Source organism: Neolamprologus multifasciatus, chromosome 4, assembly GCF_963576455.1.
Source record: "Neolamprologus multifasciatus chromosome 4, fNeoMul1.2, whole genome shotgun sequence".
NCBI classification, from domain to species: domain Eukaryota; kingdom Metazoa; phylum Chordata; class Actinopteri; order Cichliformes; family Cichlidae; genus Neolamprologus; species Neolamprologus multifasciatus.
Window position 1 is genome coordinate 23,723,068 of NC_140442.1, and position 27,964 is coordinate 23,751,031.

The window sequence follows — 27,964 nt, forward strand, 5'->3', positions numbered from 1 at the left end:
CAATAAATAAATGTAATTGTACTGGAGTACAAGTGGAAAGAAAGTTCCTTTTCCTGTTTTTCATCCGGACTATTTTCCAGCGCACCAAACCACCGGAAGTTTAAGCTTCGTAGCGTTCATGTGGGTCCGTGTTAACAACAAAGTGTGTTGACTTTCTTCTACTGTTTGAGTAATATTGTACGTAAACTTTAGGTTAAAACATGTCCGACAACGAAGATAAGTAAGTAATGATGCCACTTTGATGAAATTCATATTAAAATGCTTGTTTCTTTATTATAACTTGGCGCGAACTAGCATTGTAGCTAACACGGTTAGCCACACTGCTAAGTGCTCTGTATAAACTTATTGACAATTTGCTGTCTTTAGAATCTATTTATTGTCTTTAAAAACAAAACTTTGTGTCATATTTGCAGCTTCGATGATGGAGATTTTGATGATGCCGAGGAGGATGAGGGATTAGATGATCTCGAAAACGTGGAAGACGTAAGTTGATGACTCTCTTAACTGGACAGCACAGACACTGCTTTGATTTTGTTGTTTGTTGTCAGTTTTATTTTTAGCACTACTGATCGCTGCCTTTGTATCGTGTTTATTATCGGTTGTTTTCTGGTGAATAGGATGACCAGGAGAACGTGCAGATCCTGCCCGCGGGAGAGGGCCAGCAGGCAAACCAGAAGAGGATCACAACTCCGTACATGACCAAATACGAGAGGGCCAGAGTGCTGGGGACACGAGCCCTCCAGATAGCGTGAGTGTTTCTTCATTGTCATTTACGGCTTCCACATGAAAATGAAATTTGTCCTCCCGCAACATACAAGACAAAAACCTATCATTAAGAATAAGTCTTAACAAATAATGAATAGAGAATATGATCAAAACAAGACATATTAATAACTGAGCAGGGCAAAACAGTGCAAGTGCAACCACTGACGTATGGAGACTGGAGTGGACCAGTCCTCCAGCCTCTGGGAAGAAGCTGCCTTTGAGCCTTGTGACTTATGGCCTTGGTACTCTGCTGGGTTGTGGGTTCCCTCTTGATCCAAGGCACTACTACTCCCACCTGCTGAGATAAATGTCCTCAATGGAAGGGGGAGGAGAGGAGGTAGCTGCACAGCTTTCATTACTTTCTGCAGTAACTTCCTGTCAGCAGTAGAGCAGTTGCTGTACAAGGTGGTGATAAAGAAAGTAATTGTACTCTCCACCACACACCTGCTGCCGGCACTGAGGTGTTAAGGCAGGGCCGCCTCACGGTTAGGTTTAAGGTTAATCATGCTGGAAGTGTTAACATTCCACGTCCAACTGATACAGAGGTTATGTTTCCCACACCAGTCTGCCGATATTCCTGAAAACCTGACATAGGAGTTTCCACTTTTGTGTTTATGAGAGCAAAGCATTTCATAACTATCAGAATGAGTCGTAAGGCACCACAGTCGGTGAGAGTGAGATGTTGAAAATATTCGTCCACACTTCTTTTGTCAAGTTTTGTCATTGAATATAGAACTATGCTGAAAAGTAATGTAAAAGAGTACTGCAGTATTTGAGTGCATCTGACTTTCTGGTATAGTACATTGTGTTACTTTGTCTTTTGTAGGAGCAAAGTTAAGAACCATGAATAATAGAGTGAAGCTGGTGCATTTAATGTCATGTTAATATAAAGTTAATTAGCACCAGAAATATCAGTTTACCTGTGATTAGAGTTCATGTTTTACAGATGATAGTTGGATTCATGTGAGCACCTTCTGATCTTAACCTTAGGTGTGTACTACAAAGTGAGATTAATGGGTTAGCAAGGTAGGATGAGGCTAAAGCCAGCGTTTTCAGTGTCACAAAGATGGCTTTCCTTTGACCTGGCCAGATCACCACAGTAACTAATGCTAAATACACAGCCTGGTCAGCAACATGTTGTGGTTAAAGTTTTAGTTTAAAATCATTCAGAAGTGCCACATTTTCACTGATTTTTTTATTTTTATTTCCAGTAGCCTGAAAATGTGATATAGATTCTCTGCTGATGTGAGATGTTTTGTAAATGCTACCTGTAGAACTTACAAATGTCTCTAATGCTCGCTCGACCCATTCTGCGCTAAAGGAGAGTCAAACATCGTGTCAGACGCCCCCTTTCTTATATGTGAACACACAAAGAGCCCGAGTTAACAAAAACAGTTCTGTGATGACACCTGTCATCTTTGACTGGGGTTTTAGGTTTTGTCAAGCCAGATAGTGTAGGGAAAACGTAGCTATGTTGAACTTCATTTGTAGTATATGCCTCTCATTTACCTTCTACAAACCATTTCAATTTTTAAAAAAGAGAAAGGAAACTCTGTGGCACAAATTAAAGCACAATCAAAAATGACTTGCTTCCTCTTAAGGCACTTCCACCTGTCAGTGATTAACCCAGACTTCCTTAAATACTAACCCTCAATTATCTAAAAGAAGAAGACATGGTGTTTGTAGACTGAGCATTGAAAAAAGGCTCTAACACTTTACTGATGTGGTTTACCTGCTGACTTGTCTCCAACAGGATGTGTGCTCCAGTTATGGTGGAGCTGGAGGGAGAAACAGACCCGCTGCAGATAGCTATGAAAGAACTAAAGTAAGCCATAACTTTCTTTGATGACTTTTTGTCATTTCTCTTTTTCATGTGTGAGTGACATTATTTAAAGAGCAGGTGACTGTAACAGTATCTCTGTCTTTTTGTCCTCACCGACAGGAGCAGAAAGATCCCCATCATCATCCGCAGGTACCTTCCCGATGGGAGTTACGAGGACTGGGGTTGCGACGAGCTCATCATAACTGATTAAACATCTTATGAAGCAGTCTACGCTGACAGATCAGCCTAAGCTGCTTCACAGCCACCAACCTAACTGGTTTTACAGCTACACAAACCCAGTGGAGGAGTCTCCTTCACGCCCACTCCCAGATCCAGTCGCCGTAATTCTCCGGTGACTGTAAACATGAGGTGTACTGCATAAGACTACTTAAAGACTCAAAATAATGCAAAACAATTTAGTATGCTGTTCATAATTCATAATCCTGTAAACTTACTTATTGTTTTCCCCTCTAATGATTTGTTTAGTTTTCATCACAACCCAGCTCATTTTTTCTTCTTTCTTTTATCTTGTACCTACTGAACTTTGTTTTAGCAGCTGCAATGCTTCTAAGAGCCACAAGGGGGAGATATATCCCAGTCAAACACTTAAGTTTTATAAAGGAATCCTGTATTATGAAGTATTTGTGTTTTTGAAAAGAGGCGATTGTAGTGAAATTACAGTTTTATTGTTATAAATAAAGATTTTTGTATAAAGAGTTTCTGATTTATGTTACTTACACTATAAAATGTAAACAGAGGTTTACAATGAGGGTGAACTTACACTCTCTGGGTTCATAAGTCATAAAGACTTAGGAATCCTAGTGCAACAGGCACTAAATGCACACATTACTGTAGTAGATCGATAGATAACAGTAAGAATCCTCACTTCCGACAGTGGATGTTGATGTTTGCACGGAGAAGTATTGTCACAGTCATGATGCATGGTGTGTGTGGCTCCCCCCGCCCCACTCCATAAACAGAAAGCAGCCAAACAGTCAGTGTATTGTTTTAGGAGAAATGGGTTGTTGCCCGGGCAGAGAGGCGGCGAGTGAATGCGGGAAGACAGAGTGAGAAAGTTTGTGAGAAAGCAGATTAAAGGATTTCTTGTAGGAGACAGTGTGTGATGATACTCTAGTAAATAGGCGAGTGGATTATATGTTGCTTGTGTGTGTGTTTGTGGGAACTCCGTGACATGTATGTAAAGACAGAACTGATTTAAAAGAAAAAAAATGCAGCTGGTAACAAAACTGATGAAGAAACTCGTCTTTTTCTTCTGTAGTCGACTTAAAGCAAAGGCGTGTCGGTCACTGTGACCTCTGAGCGTCAGCAGGCAGGAGCCAGATGGCGCTGGCATTAGTAATTATGTGTAAAATGTGTGAAAAACTGCTTTAATCTATGAGTCTTTTGATTGGAGGAGACGGCGCCTCGGGGTGATGCTGCGCTTCTTTCATGGGCTGGAGAGGGTGGCTCATGTGATGCTCACCAGCACCAACACAGGGAGGCCAATATCAGGTCGCCTCCAGCAGAGGGAATGACTACAATCTCCCGAGGCCTTCGCTGGATCAGGAACTTCCACCTCCTCCTTGATTTGTTTGTCATTTGTCTGATTTGTTTTTCAGCCCTTTACAACATGACTTCTCTTATTGCTTTCCTAGATATACGCTGACTGGCCACTGTATTAGGTACACTTGTTCACCTGCTCATTATCACAAATATTTTATCAGCCAATCACATGGCAGCCACTCATTGCATTCAGGCATGCAGACGTGGTGAAGATGACCTGCTGGAGTTCAAACTGAGCTTCAGAATGAGGACGAAAGGTGATGTAAGTGACTTTGAAGAGGCGTGGTTGTTGGCGTCAGACAGGCTGGTCTGAGTATTTCAGAAACTGTTGATCTTCTGGGATTTTCCCACACACCCATCTCTAGGGGATACAGAGGAGAAGGGCCAGACTTCTGCAAGCTGAGAGGAATGTGGCAAAAGCTAAAAAAAACACTTAACCAACTAAAGTCTGAATGCACACCAGAAGACCACACCTGTGCCACTAGTCTCAACTTAGAAAAGAAAACTGAGGCTACAATTTGCACAGCTCATAAAAAAGTGTTTCCTGATTTCTGCTGTGATATTCTGATTGAATGACCAGAATTTGATATAATAAAAAAAAATATATAAAAAGAACATTTAAAAAAGGTGATATAATTGCATGGTGGTTATTTTCTTTGCAACTTTTAGGCCCCTTTGAGCACTGAGCAAAGCCTACCCGAGTATTGTTGCTGACCATGTCCTTTCCTTTGTGGATGGAGATAAAAGGATCGGACATGTTATCATGACAGGATAATATACCATGTCAAAAAGCTCAAATCATCTTGATGGTTTCTGAGTTTATAAGATACCTTTATTAGTCCCACGAGTGGGAAATTTCATGTTAAATGTGTTCTTAAATGGCCTCCTCAGTCAACAGATCACCATCCAGAATAGCTTCGTTTGGATGTGGTGAAACAGGAGATTCACATTATGGATGTGCAGCTGACAAATCTGCCGCAGCTGTGTGATGCTGTCATGTCAACATGGACCAGAATCTCAGAGGAACATCTCAGGAAGGTCCAACCCTGTACTAACAAATTGAACTGCATTTTACTTCCTTTGATCAGCAGTGGTCATCTCATAGCTGCAACACAACTGAGAGTCTCATCTCTCTTTCTTTCACCTGTTGCACCCTCCCAAACTTTCATTTGATTCTCTATAATTGATTTTTTTTATACTCGATCAGTAGATTGGATTATCACAGGCTGATCTATTACTGCATTCTGGAGTTTCTCCTCTGATTCGTCAGTTTGGTCGTATCAGCACAGAGCCTTTGTTCTATTTTATTTTTTCATGGATCATCAGAGCGGAGCGTGCCACCTCCTTTCACATCTCAGGCGAAGGAGATTCTGAACAGAATGTGCTCAGCTAACGTTTCAGTGCATCAGCATGCCTGCGAGAATTCAAATGAAGCCTTTTGAGCAGTATCTCATCAGTCACCTGTCTGACCTGTCTCAAAATCCCATAACCCTGTCTATATCTTCTCCTTTTTATTATTTGAATCCAATTTCAGCTTCTATCTGATTTATTTATTTATTTTTTGTATTAGGATGGGGTGAGTGTTGGGGACGCTTAGAGGGTAGCGAGGGTTGCTGGGTCTCTGCATGGAGTGTAGGAGTCCCTTTGTATCCTGCTGAAGCTGCAGGCCAGGCAGTTATGGGTACGCTCCCTCATTGCCCATGTTTCCCTCCTCCCCCTAGATCCCTTTCAATGACCCTCTTTGTCTTTGCAAAGTATCACACAGCCGATTAAAAAGAGGGAATTAAGAGTCAGGCTTAACCCACAACACGCACACACATACACACACAATATAAGAAACCTGAAATATGCATGCATAACCAACCCTGCCCCCCGAGGCTGCATTACTTTAAGTTTATGTAAAGGAAGGTAGCTGCATCACAGTCTCATTCATCGCCCTCCACGTGCACGTCACTATCAGCCGTGTCCAGCTTACCTCTACCAATGGCCAGATTGAGCATCAGCCAGCCAAAGTGAATTATCCAGTAGCTGAAGAGATTATGTTGGGAATGTGAGCAGCATGGGCTGAGTCATTAGATGCCCCAAAGACGTGAGCTTTTGTTTTTTTTTCACTGCAGTTTGTAGCCAGAAGAGAAGAGTTTTTCTGGTCTTCGCAACCAAAAGGAACCTTTTTTCATCATTTGTAGTATTTATGACTTTTTAAGAGGCAAGCTTGTATTCAAGCAGAAATAACAGAGCTTTATTTCACGTGAGAATACAAAGTCATCAGTCATCATCATTGTGTTCAGGCTTTCACACCTGCTGTTATTCAGACGCAGTTACACAAGAAATGTGAAATGCTCAAATGAGAAATTGAGAGAAAGGACGTGCACGCAAACATGAAACCAAATCATAAATAAATGTGGAATTAAAAACATTACCCATAGCTCACACGCACATATATAATAGCAATGAGAATGTAAGCTTAACTCTTATGCTGGAGGTAATTGGTTAAAGTAAAACTGACTTTGAGCTCTGCCTGAGCTGTGGTGCATGCATATGGTCCACATGTGTGCAGTACCGATATACATTATATATAAAACAAAGAAATTCAGTTTAGCTCTTTTGCAGATATAGGTTAAGATATTTATAATGCAGATATATTTGAGAAGCAGTGAAGAAGAATGCGGGATGTAGGGAAGAGAAATAACAGGTATAATGTGTAAATAAAGATGGTAAGTAATCATCAAAAGGTAAGTACTGATACAAAAGCTGTTAGTAGTAAGTCATAATAAGGACAAGGCACATTTTCTATTTGACATCAGGCTGCGTTAAAACATTCAGTGCCTGGAAATTGTTTCTCAGTGTTGGCATTATTTACAATTGAACTTTTTAAACTATAATCAAAAGATAATTTTGTCTCACACTCAACCAAAAAAACAACAACAACAGACAAAGGCAGTGCTGCAGACTTTCAGTGGATAACAATGGCAAAAAGTCATTTTAAACAGTACAGTAAACACAGCACGTTGTTAAAACAACAAGTTTCTGTTAAGGATTTTGTCATGAAACGCTGAGTGAAAATGGATTATCAGCAGATGAATAGAACTGCCTTTCATCGTGAGTCCGTGTCAGTGCCTTTGTGCTACAAACTTAAAGGAAGTTTTTGACACGATTGCATTTTGAATTGAGTCAAAGCTAAAAAAAAAAAAAAACACTAATTGGCCTCAAAATGTAAGGTAGCTTTGAATGTTATGTTGGGAGAAACTTTCTTTTAAAAGTAAAGTTTCTTCTTTATAAAAAGTACAGGTTTTGGTCTCAAAACTTTGGTCATGTTTGTGTGTATCGACATAAGTACATTTGCAACTTCAAGTACACCCAATAAGCTAAATATACACTTCAGTTAACGAAAGCACAGCATGGATTTATGGCATTTTTTTCCCCTCCGTGCCCATTTGTCGAGTGTACAAAGGCATTTTAAGTGAACACAGCATAAACAAATTAAATTCAAAAAGGGACGACTGTGGCTCTGAGAGGACAGTATGTCATGAGTATTTGTTGTGTTGACTTTCGAAAGGAATACAAGGCTAACGTTTGTTTGACAAAAGGTCAGTCAAGCCTGAGAAGTGAAAGGCCGGCAAATAGTTTGGCACTCTGTTCTCCTGGCGTTAAAACAAACATCTCGTGTAAAATGAATTTGTCTCCTTTGTCGCGCTCACAGGTCGAAGTCTTGCTTTTTTCTCGCTGTGTCCCTGTCACCTCTGACCCCTCCGTTGGCCCGTGGCGTTGTGGACTGCTGCGATACACGCTGACAAGTACGTGATCTCATACCACCCATGAACACAGCCAGAAGTGCCAAAGGCTTTGCTGTGGTGCTGCTGGTGGCGTTGGGTGGGTGATTCTTATTTTATTTTACTTATTTGCATTATCGATGTATTGCACTCTGACTCCTCCACCGAGTGCCGCAAATGATCAACCGCTCCTCAAAAGCACCACGCTCCAAGCTCATGCTCAGGCTATGACAGCATGTTTTCATCTGGGCAAGAGCAGAACGGTGTTTCCCCCCTTCTGCCTCCCCAGACGCATCCCCCAGTGCCCGCCCACTCCCCCCAGACCAGATCTCGTTCGACTCTGACACCACCAGCGCGACTCTTGCTGCTGCTGCTGCCTCTGCTCCTCTGGTCTGACGTTGGGGCTGAACCTGCACCGGCACACTCTGGTCTCGTTATCTGTCATGGCCGCGACAGCGTTGTGTAGACAGGCTGTTCCCAGTGTGTGGGGCTGTGCGACTGCGATACGCTGGCTGAGTCAGTGATGGCAGTGTACAAAGGCCTCTGGGAAGGCCCCATGTAAGAAAAGGCGGAGTACAACCCCGGAGCCTGGCTCGAATGGGCGTAGTATGACCCCGAGCCCTGGTGGTCGGCGTATTCTGCAAACTGAGCTCTTGAGGCCAACGAGGGGAAGGCAGAGCTGTAGTGAGGAAGGCTGAGGGGGGTGTAGGTGACGTGGGAACCTGCTGAAGCTGCTTCCACAAAGTGACCCGCAGCACCTCCGGCCTCACTCTTAATCTGGGCTTTGGAGGGATCTGAGCTAAGAGGGGAGCCATGGTGTTGCTGTGGCGGCTGCTGCTGCTGCTGCTTGGAGAGCCAGGCTGCTGAGTGTCCACTGGCCGCTGCCAGAGCTGAGGAGATCCCATAGGCGTACGGAGAGGCCGGAGTAGCTGTCGTGGTTCCTGCAGCTCCCGCACTCGGCCCAACCCCTGGGTGCCCATTAGGGGGAAGGTACTGATCAAACTCATTGACATCAAACGGCTCCATATTAGCCATCACCTCATGACTCATCTCACCAATGTCCACGTTACCAAAGTCGATATGAGGTTTCCCAGACCCCGGAGCACCTGAGCTTCCTTCCGCTCCCATTGTACCACGAGAAGTCCCGTTCCCGGCTCCCTCCCTCTTACCATCTCCTGCCTTTGCAGACTGAGGCTCGGTCTTGGGAGTAGTGGGAGGTGTTGGAGGACTGTGGCTCTGACCTGTGGCAAAAGAGAAAGCAGTTACAGCTCGTTTGCCCTGCAGATTCACAGACAATTACCTAAGCGTGTGTCATCATGTTCAGTGGACTCAGGCTTAACAGTGGAGTAGCGGGCGGGAGCCGGCAGCCCACCTACAGCATAAGGGTGATGCCCATCTGCCAGAGGCGACCCGGCTCCCCCACTGTAGGCCACTTCCAGGTGGGTGCCTTTGTAGTGGTACTGGCTGTAGATGACCTCACCCTCCAAATGGCCTTCAGCCTCGCTTCCTGACCCAGAACCAATCTTCCCATTCTTGCGGCGTCGCGGCTGATACTTGTAGTCAGGGTAGTCCTTTTTGTGCTGCTTCCTCAGCCTCTCTGCCTCCTCAATGAAGGGTCGCTTGTCACTTTCATTAAGAAGCCTCAGGGGAGGGAAAATGGTAAATGTGATCGTTTAAGTTACAAAGATCCATAGTCACTTTTTTCTGTTGAATACAGTACATATTCTACAGGATGGTGCAAAAAAGACCATAGACTAAAAAAGAATAAACCTTTATGACTGGCAATGATTTGCAAATTGCAAATGATTAAAACCTTAGATTTATTTGAAATATGTAGAAAGACAGTATAATAAATGCTGAAAGGGTAAAATATTAAATATTTGGATTTTGAAGAATACGCTCATTTTGAATGAGAAGCCAGCAACAGAAATAATTTACTGGTTTGCTTTGTCACCTCATCTTTGATTTAAGCGCTTCACACTCCCATGAAGATGGATGACCGAGCACCTCAGAGAACACATCTCATCTCTGACCAACACTTTGTAAGAATTAGAAACCGAGGAGACTGATTGTTCCAGTTTTGGAACCTAAATGTTTTCCAATTCTTCCTTGGTGTAGGATTTCAGATGCTGAAGAGTTTCGAGGCTTCTTTTCTTTTTCTTTTCTTTCTTTTTTTTTGTTTTCCATTTTCCATTTCAATTTCATAACGAGATAAATCTGGATTTCTGAACCTTATATTAGTTCATGTTTCACTGTGAACTGATTTAAGGTTGATTAAGAGTTAAAGGAATGGATTTGATCCCAGAGTAGAAAGAAGTGATTCCAAATGCCTCTTTACTCCTCTGGAATGCTCTTTAACACCCAATAATGTTACCACTTTCTGTGTTATAAAAACATTAACAATATTTTTTTGTTTTTTGTTTGTTTGTGTTTTTGGTTTCCTTTTTTTTTTGGGGGGGGGGGGGGGGGCATGTTGTCTGTCCCCTATCTTCAGTTATGTGTTTAAATTATTTGCTAATCCTTCTGATTTGCTAATATTTCTGTCAACCCTGCCAGGATGACAGGGTTGACAGCAGCAATAGTTTCATTTGCTACATCTCCACAGCTGCATCTAATGTCACTCCTGCAAGCGGCTTCTGACTGCCAAACTGTAATGAAATAACACAGCCCAAAGTTGCATCCTGTCTGCAACATGGGACTGAGCTCCTACTATTACACCCCTGACAGGAGTGGCATGAGAAAACCCTGACCCTCCTCAGCCTCCCTGTTCATTGTGTTTGTGGGTCAATTAACTACTACTGACTGAGCCCAAGGTCAAGTCTTTATCAAATTAATATGATCCCTGCAAGGTAATGCATTTAACCTTTTCTGTCCTTCTTGGTAAGAAATAATGAGCAATCTGAAGAAGTCAGCAACCAAGAAGGAAAGACTCTCCAGTGCCTGCCTGACAGAAGGTTGAAATGAAAGAAGTGCAGGTTTTCTGTAAGCAAATGAAGCAATTAAAGACTCAGAATATTAGGAAACTGTAAGTTTATTAACTATTAAAAAAGGCTAGATCATTCTTCTTCTTCTTAAACTTTGAATGTACTTTAAATGAACTTTGCCAGGGGGAACTCCTTGCAGCTAATGTTTCCCAGGAATTAAAACAGTGAATTGAATTAGCCAGGATTCAGAAACATGTGACCAGGGCGCACTCACTGCACCAAAAAACAAGAGCTGCTCAACTGGTGAACTGTGGCCTAAAGCGGGAAAGAAGACTGAGCTGCCTCCTAATAGTCTAAAAATACTTTTTTTTTTTCAGGAAACATATCACATATAATATCACGTGTAAAACAGAGCGAGGCATTTTTTTTAAACACGTTATAACTGTGTTGGTTTTCATTGCATTCGACTTTAAGAACATTAAGTGGAGGGTGTGCACTAAATTACACGAGTCAAAGTGATGAATATACAGTGGTCTCTCTGTGAGCCTGCAGAAGCTGAAATAGAAACGTTAAACACGTTTTGATGTGTTTGAGCTGATATGTTTGAGTTTATTGAGATGATGCCCCTGTAACTATAACTGTAACGTGTGTGTGTGCGCGCGCGCGTGTTCATTTTTGATAAAAAAGTCTTCAGTGTCTGATTCAATTATTCCTGAAGTAGCTACGTAAGCTGTGACCCTTGAGCGGTGGTGTTCATGTGGTTGCTTATTCGGGACATTTTAATCTGTCAAAGCTTAATCGTCTCTTTCTTGTTTGGTGGAACCAGAATTCACCTAAATTTATTATTCAATTTACTGTGTGTGTGAGCCAGACGTTTTCGGGATTTTAAAGTGGGCCTTAAGACGGACTATAAGCAACCGGCCTGCTCACCTCCAGAGCTTCCCCAGGGTCTTGCTGAGCTCCGCGTTGTGCAGGTGCGGGTGTTGGTCGGCCAGTTTCCTCCGCGCCGCCTGCGCCCACACCATGAAGGCGTTCATTGGCCTCTTCACGTGCTGTTTGTTCTTGCTTCCGCTGCTTACGCGAACGGGCATGGGCACGAGGGTCCAGTCGTAGCACTTGAGCACCTGGCTCACAGCGTCGCGGATTCCCGCGGGGAAGCGGTCATCCTCGTCGTCGGATTTGACGGAGGAGCAACCCGCCGACGCGTCGTCCAGCCCGACCAGCTGCGGCTGATGCTGCTGCCCGTGGAGAGGCGAGTCCCCAGCACCAGCGGCCCCGGAGGAATGACCCGGTGACAGGGAGCGGCTGTCGTCAGACATCCCTGGGCTGAGCTCAACCTCTGAAAAGCTCTGCTCCTCTCTGGACATCGTCCTTCACACAAGCCTCCAGGCGCGCAGAGGATGTAAAAAGCTGTTCTTAAATGCTCAGCTCTACCTGTCTGGTTCTTGTTTCTGTGTAGCTCTGCAGTTTACGCACGGAGGGTCGGCTGTCTCTCTGGCCTCATCTAAGTTATAATATAAACTGCCAGTCTGTCTCTACTCTCAGCCTCCGTTGCAAAACTCTGTGAGGATTCCACATTAAAGTTCTTTCCATCCGTGTTGTTGGTATCATAGGCGGCTCGATGCGCACCTTGGACCCCAGTTTACCTGCTATTGCGCAACTCTCTCCGCCAAACTCACCCGCTCTCACTTCCCTCCTGACTACACCTTCCTTCTCTCCTCCGTTTATCCCGCGATCGAGATCCAACTGCGAGGACCTGAAACAGCAGAGGGATGAGGAGCATCAGCTTAATAAATCAGCGGTAGAGCGACAGTGGATTTGGGTACGGTTGGCCACTATTTAGCAAAACTTTCTGTTCTTTTCGAATCCAGCATTAAGATGCTAAAAGTCCTGGATCTGAAAGCATTAACCCCACATAAATACTCAAGACGATATCACGATATGTGGAACTATGCCTATGTGTATATTTGTGGCCCTCTATAGCGCACATCCCCCCTGCAGGTCCGGGCCTCGGCTCCCAAAACAAGCTACTGTTTAAGGTTTTGCAGTTATTGCAAGCTCCCGGAGAAAATGTGTTGGAATGATAGGAGACCACAGCAGCACAAAAGTCGGATTTATACCGCGTGGTTCTTGAATAAACACATCATGCCGCTGGAAACATAACCCCCCCTTGTGTGTGTGTGTGTATGGGCACTCCTGTAAATTAGACAGCTTGTTAAACAGGGGCAGGTTTAAAGTTGTCCTCGTTTTGTCCATTAAATCAACAGCCTGTCTGGAAGTTTGCGTCCTAAACTTCATGGAAAAGAGCAACACGCAGTCCGATTATTTGTTTTCTATTTAGAAAATCGCTCTGGTCGTTTTTTTTGTTTGTTTTTTTAAAGGTTGGCCACTCACCCGCTTCCCTCATATTTCTTTTTTTTTTTTTTTTGTTAAATACGTTTACAGTTTTTCGTAATCATGCAGCACACTACATGTCCGAATCAATGTTCTGCATTTCCTGGCGGTTAGTTTGCTGTGCGCAATTCTAATTAATTAACCAAATCTATAATTTAACAAACGGCACAGGAGTTCAAATTACATTTGTGAGCGCTGTGACTCTAAATACCAGCTTTTAATTAGCCTAACATCTAATTGGATGTTAGGAATTGTATTCGTTTCCAACAGAGCGGCTGGTGCAGCTTCCCCATCTGTCCGAAGCGTATTTTGATGCTCGGTTGCCACCTGGTCTGCAAGGACACTTCGCGGGCTGTCATCACACCTCTAAAGGTCTGTGTGCGTAAACTGTTGAGGAAAGCGCATTTACGCGCGCGTCTCTTGTGTTTGTAGTACATGCTGCTTGTTTCATCCTTACGAAACAACGAAAACACCATCGGTGCCCTTTCGTTGTTTCGTAAGAATGAAACAAGCAGCGTCACCTGACCGAGCGGGGATCATTTGCTTTCGCCACCGGGCAATTGGTTAAGTATGTTTTCCCTTTAGGAGATCAAACCAAGATCAAATCAGTGGAAAAGCCAATAAAAAAAAATCAACTGCGCCCATCTATCGATGTGCAGCAGAACAACAGATATCGCTGAATTTATTTGATAACAGCTTAACTGCGTTCGACCAACCCTTTAGATAACGCGTGTTATTACATTACTGAGGATATTTACTGTGGGCTACCTACTGAACTAACACTCAACACCCGACTTGCCAGAAATCTGGCTTTCATTTGGTTTTGAAAAAAATGGTCTGTTGTTCATAATCTAAAGATTAAAAAGGCTTAAAGTTAAACGACAATGTCTGCCAGATACCGAAATATAACTCAATTAAATATGGGGGATAATCGGACTTTTTAATACGTGTGTAAAAGTGTAGAGTCATAAATGGCCTTTAGTTCTGGCAGTCTCCTTTGTTGCGCTTGTTGTGCACTTTTCTTTAATTAATGATGAAATCCTGAAGAAAATAAAGGGGAAAACACTTGAAGACCCAATAAATTATGATGATCGGCACATGAAACTTTAACCACAACACAAATCGGCTGGAAAACTTCGCAGCACTTGTTGAACAGAGGAGAGGTGATATTACTGTAGCCCTACAACATCGTTAACTTTTGGCAGCAGGACTATTCTCACATGGTTTAACAGAATCATTGTGGTGGCTAAAACAACAAAAAAAAACAAAAACAAAAAAAAAAAACCCACCAGAAATAAATAAACAATGATCCATGTTTATGAAAGGTAAGAGTGCATTATAAGTCTGAGTTTCGGACTCTGACGAGAAGAAATAATCAAACGGCAGAGTGAGAGCAGCAGCAGCTGTAGAGAGGAAAGAGTTGGAAATGCTAAGCGCCTTACTTCAGTAATGAGGAAAAGGAGGTCGTCGGTTTAGCACGAGAATCCGTGAGTTCCCGTCCGAGTTTCCAAAGTGACGCTCGCTCCCCAGCCCCCTCGCTCGCGCCGCCCGAGTATGAATGCTTGCTCTGTGTGTCTGTACCAGGGCTTAAAGAGCTCCTTGTACGCGCCTGAGAGAAAAAAATGAAAAAGATGCGGAGGAGAGATCTTAAAGGACCAGCGCACATATACGGGCGCAGACTCTGAGCTCTCTGATTGGCCGGGGACTCTCTCTCTCTCTAGCTCCTTAATATCCTCTCCCTCTATCTGTCTATCTATCCAGACCCATCGCACCATTTGTATTTTTGTATTACGTTAAACAGAGTAATTTGGTACACGAGCACCCATTTCTAATTATTTTACTTTGGGAGATGCATATTTTCATCACACCAATAATGATAAGACGATAAAGGTGAAATTGGGCTATCTGTGTTTGGGTATTAATTTTGGCAGGGAAACCAGCTGTATTATTATTATTATTATTATTATTATTATTATTATTATTATTATTATTATTATTATTATTGTTGTTATCTAAAAAATACATCTACACATTGAAGCCTCAATCCTGTACATTGCTTTTTTCGGGAAAAAAGAGTGAGAGAAAATTTCCTCCTGTATATAACATAGTGGCTATGGGGAAGGGGTTTTTCATTTCAGAACATGCTCACAGACAGCACTGACAGATCCGAGTCCGGATTATTTACTAAGAGAAGAAATGGGCGTCAGTCTTGGCCTTGTGAGCAGAAAGAGACCTGGTACTTAAACGCGCTCTGCGATGCAGGCCTCAAATAAGTTTGGAAATGGCAGGTTTTACGCACCAGTTGCGCAATTGGTTTAGAAAGAAAGAAATATAGCAATATTCTCTGACTTTTACTTCAACGCATGGTGTTAGGTAGCTTACGTTTACAAACACAAATTAACCCACAACACAATCAGGCATGTCTTGTGAATCGGATATAAAATGGGAACCTTTTGGCCTAGTATAAAACGATCCAAACCGTTTAATTTTAGCCAGATTGAGTCACAGGTGTTAGCGCCAATCTCAGAGCCCGTGCAGTTTGTGCTGCATCTCGTGTGGATTTCATAATTGCATCAGCGCCTCTAACTGAGAGAGAGAGCGCGCGTTTCAAACCAAACAGTGCTGGTAAGCAGAAAGGAGAGACGGCGAGGGGACGTAACTGGCCGCACGGATACAACCACCAGCGCTGTTCCTCGCAACAATGACCCCTTGTATCCCCGCCATGCGACACACCGGTCCCCAGTCCAAAAATCACCACTTTTTTTTCATTATCCATGAATGCTGACTGCGATAAGGGAATCCTAACCACGAGTGAATCTCTGTGTTGCCTCTTTCATTCCCCCCAGTTCCCCTCCTTTCTTTGCCCCCTTTGTTTTCTTCTTCTTCTTCTTTTTTCTGTCTCAGGTGAATTGTAATCATGTGATCAAAACGAGCACCCTCTTCCCCCTTAAATTAAAAAAAAAAGAACTGTGGGACAAAAAGCAGTTCTGTGTCTATAAAAAAAAAAGAAAAGAAAATTGTGGAAAACGCTTGTGTCTCCCCCATCTACCGCCACTCTTTGTCCGAGTCTCAGTCTGTGGCATATAAGGGAAAAAATGCTCCAGGAGCGGCGAGGACACAACCCGGGGAGCTGTGCTGGGACTTCCCGGCTCCTGAAGCTGTAAATCTAGGACCTGCGGAGAGAGACACTCCGGGGATTCCCCGCCCCCCTCCTGTGCAGCTGAGGATTTGCGGCCCGGCCTCGGGTTGACGTGAGTGCTTTGGCTTGTGTTTGTGAAATGATGCTAATGGGGAAGAAGAGCCCCAAAATATAGCCCCTTTCTCTACAAGAGCTAAATACTTCTGTGTGAGACCATAAACGTCAATTTATGTAATTTCTGGAAGAGAAATGGTTGTGAAAATGCGCTGGTTTCTGAAATTTGCGTCATTTTTTAAAATGTTTGAACCACAATTTAGATTCTGAAGCAATAAAGAACAAAAGGCAGGTTAATAATTTTGATATACAAATTTTTAAGAACTATTTTGTGTTGGCGCCTTTCTGGGAAAAGATGAGACTAGTTTTTATTTTCTCGTACGAAAATGTTGCCCTTCCAGCGCTTCGGATAGCCTGATGATGGATGGCTTGACATTATGCGCACTTCGTTTAGAGAGAAATTCAATTAAGCAAAGAAATTAAGCATTCAGAAAAACAAGACATTCATTGTGCGATACACCGAGTCTTTCTAAACAGACTGCCTTGGGAGAGCTCATTGTGACTTTTTCATAACCATCATGAATTCTTCTCTTACATGTATTTACTGTCCAAGGCTTCGTCTTGGAGCCGGTTAATATTTTCTTATTGGAAAACGTCAAAGGTTAAATAATTAAAATAACATTTTAAAATGAAAGAATTATTTCTATCATAATAATTTTAATACTTTATTTGTATTATTTAAATTGTTTTCGTAAGTCATATATTTTATTAAAGTAGTTAAAAAATAAGTCATATTAGATTTAAAAACTTTATTAGGGCAATTTTTGCTGAATAACATCCAGAAATCTGTTATAAAAATATTTTAAAAGCTTTGTAGTGAACTGAAACGATCCCCTATATAATGTCGAGATTCTTACACCGAAAACGCCACAGTGGAAACACTGTTGTTTCTGGAATGTACATTTCATGATGGCTCATCTTTTATTCTTATTCTTAGGGATGTCGTTTTACTGCATTAAATCAGTTTCTTGTACTTTCCTGCACTGAAGCAGTCAGTGGGCGATTAATATTTCCCAACATAGACTCAGATATGAATGGACACCCAAACAGGCCCAAATGATACAAAGTCCTTTTGTCATGTGAAGATGTTTTTCGAAGTCAAACTTGGAGATACAAACACATGAAAACATCTCTTAGGATGACAGCTAAAGGTCGGCAGTTAGTGGGTTGGCAGTGTCAAATGAGAAGTCTCGGTGCAGTCCTGTGACCATGGCAGTGTGTGTGTGTGTGTTGGTGGGGGCTCACCCCCATCAGAGCCGCAGGGTCATGCTGGAATCCTCTCACAGCCGACCATCGTCTCTAAGACTCAACTTGGCTTTGTGCAGCGGTGTTAAACATACTTTAGAGGACAAAGCAAAGCAAATGATAAATGGAGAAAATACATTTAATTTTGAATTTTTAAAGTAGTAGGAACTAAATTATTAAGCATGGTTATCACACAGAGATATTTTATATCATGCTGTGTCTCGTCTTTAGTGTCAGGTTATGTCTATATCTCTATAACCTAGTATATCACTACGCAGAAATAGCACAAAAGTTAAAATATATAAGGTTTTAAAAATTATATGAAGACACATTCAAACCTTCAGAATCGTCTATATTTCTGCAGTTATTCATTTCGCAATCAATGAGGTAAATAAAATGTAAAATAATAACAAAGAGACTAATGCTGTCAGTCAAATTCATCATGTGTTTTTTTAAATTATTAAATTCGAAATGAAAATGTATTTTGGTGTAACAAAGCTCCCGTTCGAAAACATATCAGGAGAGCAAATACACAATTATACACATTATTATCATATATATATATACAAAAATGGCACAATAATCATTCTTAAATATCAATGTTGTGATGACAACCCCACTGAATGAATATGACATAAAACATCCTAAAAGTCATTAAATGCTGATACAAATGAAACTAAAATTTAAATCAAGACAGATTTACTTACATTTAGAGGTTCACAGGGATATCAAATGTTAGATCATTTTCTTTAATAAATAAGTTCAGCATATCTATTTTGGGAGTTGTGTGAACTGAACTGACTTTGCACCAGGTTATTTGCACCAGTTAATAAAGGCTTTATTAACTGTATTAAGGTAGTCAACGAAATCACAAAGATTACATATTTAACATATTTAAATATGTATTTAGATATTTAAACATCTTTTTTCATGCATGTTACTTGGTGCACTTTTCCTTTATCTAAAACTATATTACTGTTTCTTTTGTTTTCTAAAAGGCTCATTTAAACAAAAAACAATGCAAAAATCTGGTTGTTTAGATTTATTTAACATGTCCTGAGGTCTCTGAAAGATATTACAGCCACTGTTGGAGAAGAGTAACACACTCAGTAAGTCTCCAGGTCTCAGATGCTCAGAACATTACCTAACCCTAATCACGTTTTCTCTTTATTTTGTGCACCTGTGCAGCAAACAGCAGGTGTTTCAGTGTCCCCCTGTTGAAGTAGGTCAGTGAACCTTGCAGAAGGATCCGGTGCAAAGTTAATAGTGCAGTTATTAAGTCATTACAAATGTAATCAACTCGTTTTTTTCATATATTTTTTGACAAATTCACTCAAGTCTGAGTAATAGAGAGTATAATACCAAGATACTGATGGATTCCTCTTTAATTTCCCTAAAGAGGTCAGGGTCCGGCAGACAGTGGCGCAGCTGGAATCGGTAAGGATTCAGAGGCTTTCCCAAGAACTTTGTGGGAGTTTATCCTGATTTCATTATTATTATTCATTCTGCACATTAGATTGTTTCTCCGAATAAAAATTAGCCTGTAGTAATCCCACATCAAAGCCAAACACTGTGAATAATGGAACTTTTACAATTTATGTTTATTTTATAGAAGTGATGCGTATCAGTTACATCCAATTTATACTATCAAGAGATCGTCAAATAGATAATAAAAAATAATTTAATCTATCATTCTTCCTCATGTTTTCCTTTCATCCATCATTCTTAAATTCCTGCAGCTGTGTTTCGTTTAAATCGTCTCCCTTTGGCCACCAGTGAATCCAATCTTTGTGCCTATACCACCAAAGCGCCTGTTCTCTTTACCAGTTTGTAAGGCTGGGTGGGTTGGGGGGACTTTTACTGCAGCTGGGGAGTGAGGTGGGATGCTGTGTGAGTGTGTTATATGTGGGCACAATGTGTTTACATGAAAGTCTATGTGCTTAAAGTTTGTGTGTGTTCATGTATGTTGTTACCTAAATGAATAGGCCATTGTGTGTTCTGCTTCATCTCTCCATGGCCCGCCAAAAGGAAAGACTCTAGTTACTTCAATTGTGTGAGGGGGAACATCTAAAGGAAATTGATATATGGGGGTTGAGGTGGGGGGTGTGGGTCGAAATGCAGTGCTGGTGTTGGAGTGGGTGGGGGTAATGGGGTAAGGGCCCCAGGTGAGATGGAGAGAGGGACCGTTTAGTTATCTGTGGCTGTTCTTTGTTGGGATTCTTTAATCCTCATTCCACTTGTTTGTGAACCAGGACATATTTTAGATTTTCACTTGCAAAAGGCGAGTGGGATCGATGCAGCGGCAGACCACCACACTGGTCCAAATTCCCACACCTAAGCATTTTTTAGGCACAGTCGTGATCCAGCCACACACTCCTTAAAGCAAGTTCAAACAACAAGCTGTCACATGACTCTCAGAGGGAAAATGTTGTGTTAACCGAGGCACAGAAAGTAGCCCTCTTCTTATCTAACAGAGTCAGGCTAATGGCGAGAAGCTGCTGTGCAGTAAACTGCACCAACCTCAAAAATGAGGGATATTCAGAGGTGACCGCATGCTTTAAAAACAAATGTCTTCACAGCGATCTGATCATGTTTCACAAAACTACATGCTGACAAAGTGCATATACAGTTCTATGAAAAACTAAGTGTACCCCAGTAGATCTTAGAAACACTTTTAGCAGCAATAACTTGAAGTAATAATTTTCTGCATGATTTTATCAGTTTGGGCCCACTCTTCTGTACAGGCTGGCAGGTCATTTGTCTACAGCTCTCTAAGGTGCAACTGCAGCTTTTTAATTGGGTTGAGGCCTGGACTTTGACTGGGTCATTGCAACACTTTGACTCTTATATTTTTCAACCATTCTGTTGTAGTATTGCTGCTCTGCTTAGGATCATTCTCCTGTTATGCCAAGTGTTAGCTGTCAGACAGATGGCTGCACATTTGACTCTAGAGTACTTTGTTATACAGAATAATTTGTAGTTGACTCTGACTGCAAGGTGCTCAGGTCCTGTGGCTGCAAAAAAGCCCAAATCATCATGCCTCCACAGTATGACAGTATAAGAGGGGTTTGTGCTGAAACATGGTGCTGTGCATTATGGACAAACATTTTTATTGATGCTCTAAAATAGATTTGTTTTGCAGTTGATTGAGCAGGCATCCATTCTCTTTAGATACTGGAGACTGGAGAATACTCACAGAGACATGGTAAACATTTCAAGAAAAGAAAAAGGAGATCAGAGTGAATGCTACAGGCGTCACTAAAACAGCAACGTTAAAAACATAATAAATTAACAGATTAACTGTGAAAAATTTGTCCTTTTCCTGATTTCTTATCTTTTTGCATATTTGTCTCACTTACACATTAGACAAAAATAACCCATGAAAATACAAAATGCTGTTTTTGAATGATGATTTCAGTTATTAAGGGAAGAATAAAAAGCTATCCAAGTCTATCTGACCATCTGTGTAAAAGTCACTGCCTTTTAAACCTAACAACAGTTTGTGCCGCCCTTGGCAGCAAGAACTGCAATGAAGTGTTTGTGATAGCTGCCAATGACTCTTTCACATCGCTGTGGAGGAATTTTGGCCCACTCTTCTTTGCAGAATTGTTGTAATTCAGCCACATTGGCGTGTTTACCAGCATAAACAGGCTATTTAAGATCATGCCAAAACTTCTCAATCAGATTAAAGTACAGACTTTTGACTGTGCTACTCCATAACGTTAAATGTGTTTCCTTAAAACCATTCAGAGGTGGGCCAGCTGGTGTCTGGATCATTGCCCTGCAGCATAACCTGCTGTGCTTGAACTTTACAGCAGAAATTAATGGATGGACCTTTTCCTTCCTTGTTTTCTGGTACAAAGCAGAATCAACTACAGCAAGTCATCCAGGTCCTGAAGCAGTAAACAGCCCCAGACCATCACACCACCATCACCGTGTTTGACTGTTGGTATGACGTTCTTTTATGAAATATTGTTAGTTTTACGCCAGATGTAATGGGACTCAAACTTTCCAAAAAAATCAGCTTTTGCTTCATCTGCCTACAGAATATTTTTACAGAAGTCTTCGAAATCATCAACGTGTTTTTTGGCAAATGTGAGATGAGCCTTTGTGTTCTTGTTGGTCATCAGTTTTCATCTTGGAAATTTCCCATGGATGCCATTTTTGTCCAGTCTCTTTCTTATTGTTGAATCATGAACTCTGGGAAGGGAGGCCTGCAGTTCTTTAGATGCTGTTCTGGGTTATTTTATGACATCCTGCATGAGTTGTCGGTGCGTTCTTGGACACTTGTTATCACCACGGTTCACTCAAATCCCAAAGCCTAAAAATGGCTTTGTAACCCTTTCCAGACTGATAGATGTGATGTGGTAGATGTGGCCTGGGTGTAACTGGTTAAACTGAGTTCAGCTTTCTAAAAAACAGTTTTAGTCAGGTCAGGTCATAATTTAACAAGAGGACGCAATTACTTTCCTCCCTTAATAAATAAAAATAAATAATGCAAATTTAAACTCTGCATTTTATATTTACTAAGATTATCGTTATCTAACATTAAAATCTGATGGATGATCTGAAACATTTAAATTGAACAAACATTCAAAAACCTAAGAAATCAGGAAAAGGGCAAATGGTGTTTATTACATGAAGGCACCAGGAAATTAAACCCCATCTCACTCTTAATGAACTGGAAACAGGTCAGCAAAGTATGGAAGCCCGTTTCCGCCACAAAAAAAAGGACCCATAACTAAATTTCGAGTTATTTTCTCAAAATTTCGAGTTATTAACTGATTACTGCCAATCAGTAATCTACGTGAATGACGTAATTTCCTTGTTACCCGGAAGCTGAAGCCCTCAGTTACAAATGCTACAGCTAAGCTACCAGTATTACATCCAGTCATGAACGCACAGATTGCTGAGTATTTTCATCGTGGCTTCAAAAATAATGAAATTCTTGTGTTATTAGCTGAATCACATGGCGTTACTATCAGCTAACATACTTGCGAAAAAGCCAATTTGTTGCGATCCGGTTTTGAGTGCGCGTTACTCTGCGCCATATGCTTCCATATACTAACAAGAAAGTGACCTCATTCACGTAGATTACTGATTGGCAGAGCTAACTCGAAATTTTGAGTTATCAACTTGAAATTTTGAGAAAAGTAACTAGAAATTTGGAGAAGTTTGAGTTAATAAGTCAAAATTTCAAAAAAAAAAAAATTAACTCAAAATTTCGAGTTATGGATACTTGTTTTTTTGTTTTTTTTAGTGGCAGAAACGGGCTTCCATAGAAATGTGATTGGTTTAAAAAAGAAAAAAGCCTCCCAGTCAGGCTGAGTCTTTTGAAAAGATGAGGAGGAGTTCACTACTCTGAAACACTGTGGGGCAAATAGTTCAACAATTTAAAAATAAGATGAAATTGCAGAAACTAGTCTATGGTACATAATATTAAAAGACTCAAAGAAATCACTGTAAGAAAAGCGGAAAACTGTCTATTGCCATGATAGATTAATTAAACCATCTGTTTATTGACATTAGTTTAACCCCTTATGCAGCTTCTTTTTGTTTTTACTAAAATAGGCTGTTAGCTCAGAAGCTTTTACCTCTTCCACTTACAGTGAAACAGTATGCAGCACATAGTGATTCACCAAACAGATGCCTGTATATTAAATGATAAGAAAATATCTTTTTACTGTGTACACATTGATTGGAAATAAATAAGTTTGCTGCATCGCATGATCCTTTTGTATCCACCAAGAGAAGCCTATAAATCCATGGCCTGCTGAGCCCAGCTGCAGCTGTGGCTGCAAAAAGAGACACAGTACAAAAAGAGGGATGATGCAGAAGGAGTAAGAGAAAGATTAACCTCAATGGTGCCTTGTATCATTTGCATCTGTCTCTTCTGTTAGAAAACCCAGTCATATTATTATGATTTTTTTTTAAAAATATCTACCAGTTTCTGCATATACCAGACAATATAATGTGTATCTACCTATATATACATATATGTGTGTGTTAAATTTTTGAAGGCCCTGTTACACGTCCCTACATATACACATGGTAATATCTGGAAACTCCCAAACAACCCATCTCTGTAGGACGAGGGGACACACTTGAAAAATGATAATTGGGCGGAATGAGAGGCGAGGGATGTGGAGATTGAGTCATTTGCAGGAAAATGTAGAAAATGATGTTCAAGAATTCAGCGGGGAACAAGGGTCCCCTTTGTTTGGATGTCTCTGCTGCATTTCTGGCTGGTTGCTGTTTGGGACATCATCGCACAGCAATGATGTTTCCTCCCGAAATGTTCATTTTTTAATGATTCTCTCAGACTGTTTTACCCTTGGTCACCAAACAAAAGTCTTAATAAATAACTTATTTGTCTTGACATTTTAGTGGCTGAGGACAACAACATGCTTTTCAGATATGCGCAAACACAAGTGATGGAAAGTAATGGAGTGTATTTACTCAGTAACTGCAGCGAGTTTGATACTGTAGAATTTACAGTTAATCATTCTGTATAGTTCCGCTCATTCGGCACCGTGCAAAAGGTACATAACATACCTTTCCATGCAATCAGACATGTATGTAAATACAGCACATGAGGCAAAATGGCAAATGGCCTGTATTTGTATAGCTTTACTAGTCCCTAAGGACCCCAAAGCGCTTTACGCATCCAGTCATCCACACACTGGTGATGGCAAGCTATATTGTGGCCACAGCCACCCTGGGGCGCACTGACGCCACCGGGCCCTCTGACCACCACCAGTAGGCAACGGGTGAAGTGTCTTGCCCAAGGACACAACGACTGAGACTGTCCAAGCCGGGGCTCGAACCGGCAACCTTCCGATTAGAAGGCAAACTCCCAACTCTTGAGCCACGATGCCGTGTTTTACAGATGGCATTTTATATCAATTGAAGATATTCTACTTACCTTAGTTAATTGTACACATACTAAATAAATGTAAACTGGGAGATTACCTGGTAGCATATAAAAATAGAACTAGTTCTGATAAACAACAGCCTCTAAAATGATCATAACATTGGATTAACTCCAGTGCAACTCTAATGAAAAGTGGTGTTATTGCAGGACTGGTGTAGCCTGTGTTAGTTATTTTGTACAGAACCCATTCATAGTGTTAAAAAGTGAACACATTCAGAGATTCGCTCATTGATGTCAGGGTTTGATAACGTCCCATTCACCAAACACTGCTCAACATACTCTAGGATATGTTTTGACATTTTATGACAGGTTCACATTTATAGCATCTGTTTTAAGTCATACAGCTTTAGAGGAGGTTCTGTAGGGCGTATACAATGAAGATGTTGTCACATCTTTATTACTCAGGGTTCAAACTTTTATATTAGTTGCCTCTTTTCTTTTCTGATCAACTGCATTCAAAACCATTACAGTGAACATGGTAACATTATTTGTGTGATGTGTAATGTAATGTTCATGCATCTTAACCGAATCAGTCAGTGAAAGCTCACTGGAAGTGCTTTGAACCATCACTGTGTAGTCCAGCGCTGGGAGAGGGCTGACCTGGGTTTTACTTCTTTTGTGTTTACAGGACATGAGTTGTTTTGATGATAGACAGAAAACCAGAGTCAGGGAGAAGAGGAAGAGGGCCGATGCTTCTTAAGAAGAGATACGGAAAAGAAGAAGGATAAAAAAAAAAAAAGAAGTCATTTTCCAATCATGAGTTTTTCTCGGAACATTGAATTAAGCAGCGTGAAAGGGTGGGGGCCTCGAGGGTCTGGGGGTGGCTGCTGCAAAGTTGCCTGAATGAAAGAGTCCGTTGTTTGATGCTGGGAGAGGGAGATGAAAGGGGAGAGGGAGATGGCGAGTTTGTCGAGCATCAGTCCCCTCTCCTATCGGCTTCTCACCCTGCAGCCCTCCCTCACTCTGCCCATGTGAGCTAGAGTTCAAACGCAGGGCCCACAGCTGCTCATATATATATATACACACACACACACACACACACACACACATCCATACACTGAAATGCACATACTTGTCCACATACATGTAAAAAAAACGCCTAACTTCAACATTTAGGTAGACGTGCAAATTACAATCCTTAGTTTGCTGTGTAAATGTAAATAAAAATAGAATGAAATTATCTTACAGATCATTTAAATCTGCTCAATACGTTTAAAAAAAAACATAGCAAGAAAAATACTGCAATTGCTAAATAAAGAGATAGAGAAACCTCGGGTGGACACATCTAAGCAAAAAGCATCTGGGTGAACTGAAAAAAATAATGTCACTGATCGTACATCACTTCATTTGAAACAGACATGATCCTTTAGTGGAAATAACTGTAGAGGCTCAGGAACTTCATTCTGTGTCCACAAATGAAGATTAAAAATGATCCATGCAAAGAAAAAATCGGATCCACAAATGCCGGCACCTTTTCTTGGCTTTAGCTGGTGTGTGATGGACTTAGCATTTCTTCGTGGTTCACCTCTTTTCACATCTGTGTTTTTATACACCTCAATTTTATTAATTGTCTTTTATCCCGTCTCTGGCCCCACAACTCAAATCCGTCACAGAGGATGGCAGCCTCTCCCTGAGCCTGGTTCTGCCAGAGGTTTCTTCCTGTTAAAAGGGAGTTTTTTCTTCCCCCTGTTGCCAAGTGCTTGCTCAGAGGGCGTCGTCTGATTGTTGGGGTTTCTTTCTGATATTGTAGGGTCTGTATTTTACAATATAAGGGGTCTTGAGGTGACTGCTATTGCAAATTAGAAATATAAATAAAATGAATTGAACTATGTCCTCACCAAACAATATTTCTTTACTGATTTTTTACTGATTTTTCTTTCACAATATCCTAAAGTGAAGTGGAAGCTTACAAGCACACAGGCATTCGTGGTGTGCATTAGTGCATTAAGTCTGTATAAGTTTTGAAGGCACCATTAATGCTGAAAAAAAGTATGCAAGAAAAAGCATTGCATGTTTCAGCAACCCAATCCCAAACCTTATCCTGTGTGCATTACAGCAGCATGGCTGCAAACTAAGAGCCGAGCTGCTAAAATGGCTCGGTGTCGTCACCTACTGAAAAATATTTGTTCCATTATGAAGTGAAAAATACAACAAAGCTTTCCCTAATCTACTGATAAGCTCAAAATTGGACTTTAAGCAACAATGCGTAAAATGATTCACTTTCAAAACTGTAGCAGATGATCGCCCCAGTCCCCAAATGCCGACAGAGCGCTGTTAAAAGAAGAGATGATGCATCATGTGTTATCAAACCAGTGCCTCAGCTTTTTTGTTTTTTATATGCGTTGCTGCCATCAAATTCAAAATGTGCATATAAGAAAATAAACATCAGATTTGTCACGTTTAAAATTTGAATGCTATTTTTGAAGACTCGCGAATAAAATACATAAAATTAAATACACCATACAGCAGACATGATGGATATTATTGAACTAGTTATCATTTTTTTTATTGATTTGTTAACATTTTTTAAATAAACGTTTTGTAGCTACAGTGTTACAAACGTTGGCGAACTCAAATTGCAAATTCCTTTTTGCAAATTAATTATTTCTTAAATTTACTTTTTCTTCATTTTCTTTCATGGCCACAGTCTTTCCTACAAAGGTCACTCAAAAACTAAGATCAGTGCATGGGTTTAGTTCGTTTGGGTTGAAGGGTACACATGAAAAACTGGAACTATTGTGGAGAGCTGCACCAATAAGCTTATAAAGAGATAAAAATAATAATACTGAGCAGAACTGAGTCCACTCCTCCACAGAGGCGGCCCCACAGAAAAAATTAGCTGACCTCTTCTTTAGATGAAGCTCCATCTAAATATCCCAGCACAGCAGTTAGCCTCAGTACTTGTCTCCTGGCTTGAGTAATGGACATTATTGAAGTTCAGCATCTGTAACTTCATTACTCACAGTATAAAGCATTCAGATGACAAACGACATCAAAGTAATGGTTCGAGTTATCAGGTCCAACAAAGCTGCCCTTGTTGTGTAAACAGTGAGTGACATTTCTCATTGATTCTGTTGCGCTTTTTCAATTTCTTCCGAATCATCTGAAATAATGCTGTTTAACTGACACCAGCTCACTGTACACTGAAGACACACACAACCCTGTGAATGCCACACATATGAGGGATCTGTTGTGGAAATGGATTGTAGACAGTCATTTAAATGTAGCATTCAACAAAGTAAAGAGAAAATTAAAATGGCCTGTTTCAACCAGTGAAAACCATTAATTTTGCAT

At 41.1% G+C, this 27,964-nt stretch overlaps 2 protein-coding genes across 3 annotated transcripts; one reads left to right on the forward strand and one right to left on the reverse strand.

Moving 5' to 3' along the window:
* Window positions 1–63: 63 nt before the first annotated feature.
* Window positions 64–3,301, forward strand: polr2f (RNA polymerase II, I and III subunit F). Its single transcript, XM_085156356.1, has 5 exons — window positions 64–220; window positions 414–483; window positions 618–748; window positions 2,519–2,590; window positions 2,708–3,301. The coding sequence occupies exons 1-5, from the start codon at window positions 201–203 to the stop codon at window positions 2,796–2,798; spliced, it is 384 nt and encodes a 127-aa protein (XP_085012482.1). The 5' UTR covers window positions 64–200; the 3' UTR covers window positions 2,799–3,301.
* A 2,326-nt stretch (window positions 3,302–5,627) lies between these two features.
* On the reverse strand, window positions 5,628–15,031 carry sox10 (SRY-box transcription factor 10). Of its 2 annotated transcripts, XM_085156342.1 has the most exons (4): window positions 14,681–15,031; window positions 11,775–12,600; window positions 9,401–9,561; window positions 5,628–9,161 (listed from the first exon to the last, which is right to left on the reverse strand). In XM_085156342.1, exons 2-4 carry the CDS (start codon window positions 12,209–12,211, stop codon window positions 8,362–8,364), a joined length of 1,398 nt encoding a protein of 465 aa, XP_085012468.1. In that variant the 5' UTR covers window positions 12,212–12,600; window positions 14,681–15,031; the 3' UTR covers window positions 5,628–8,361. The 2 variants fall into 2 exon arrangements, with proteins under 2 accessions (XP_085012468.1, XP_085012469.1); XM_085156343.1 differs by having other exon boundaries at window positions 9,293–9,561; window positions 11,775–14,805.
* Window positions 15,032–27,964: the final 12,933 nt, after the last annotated feature.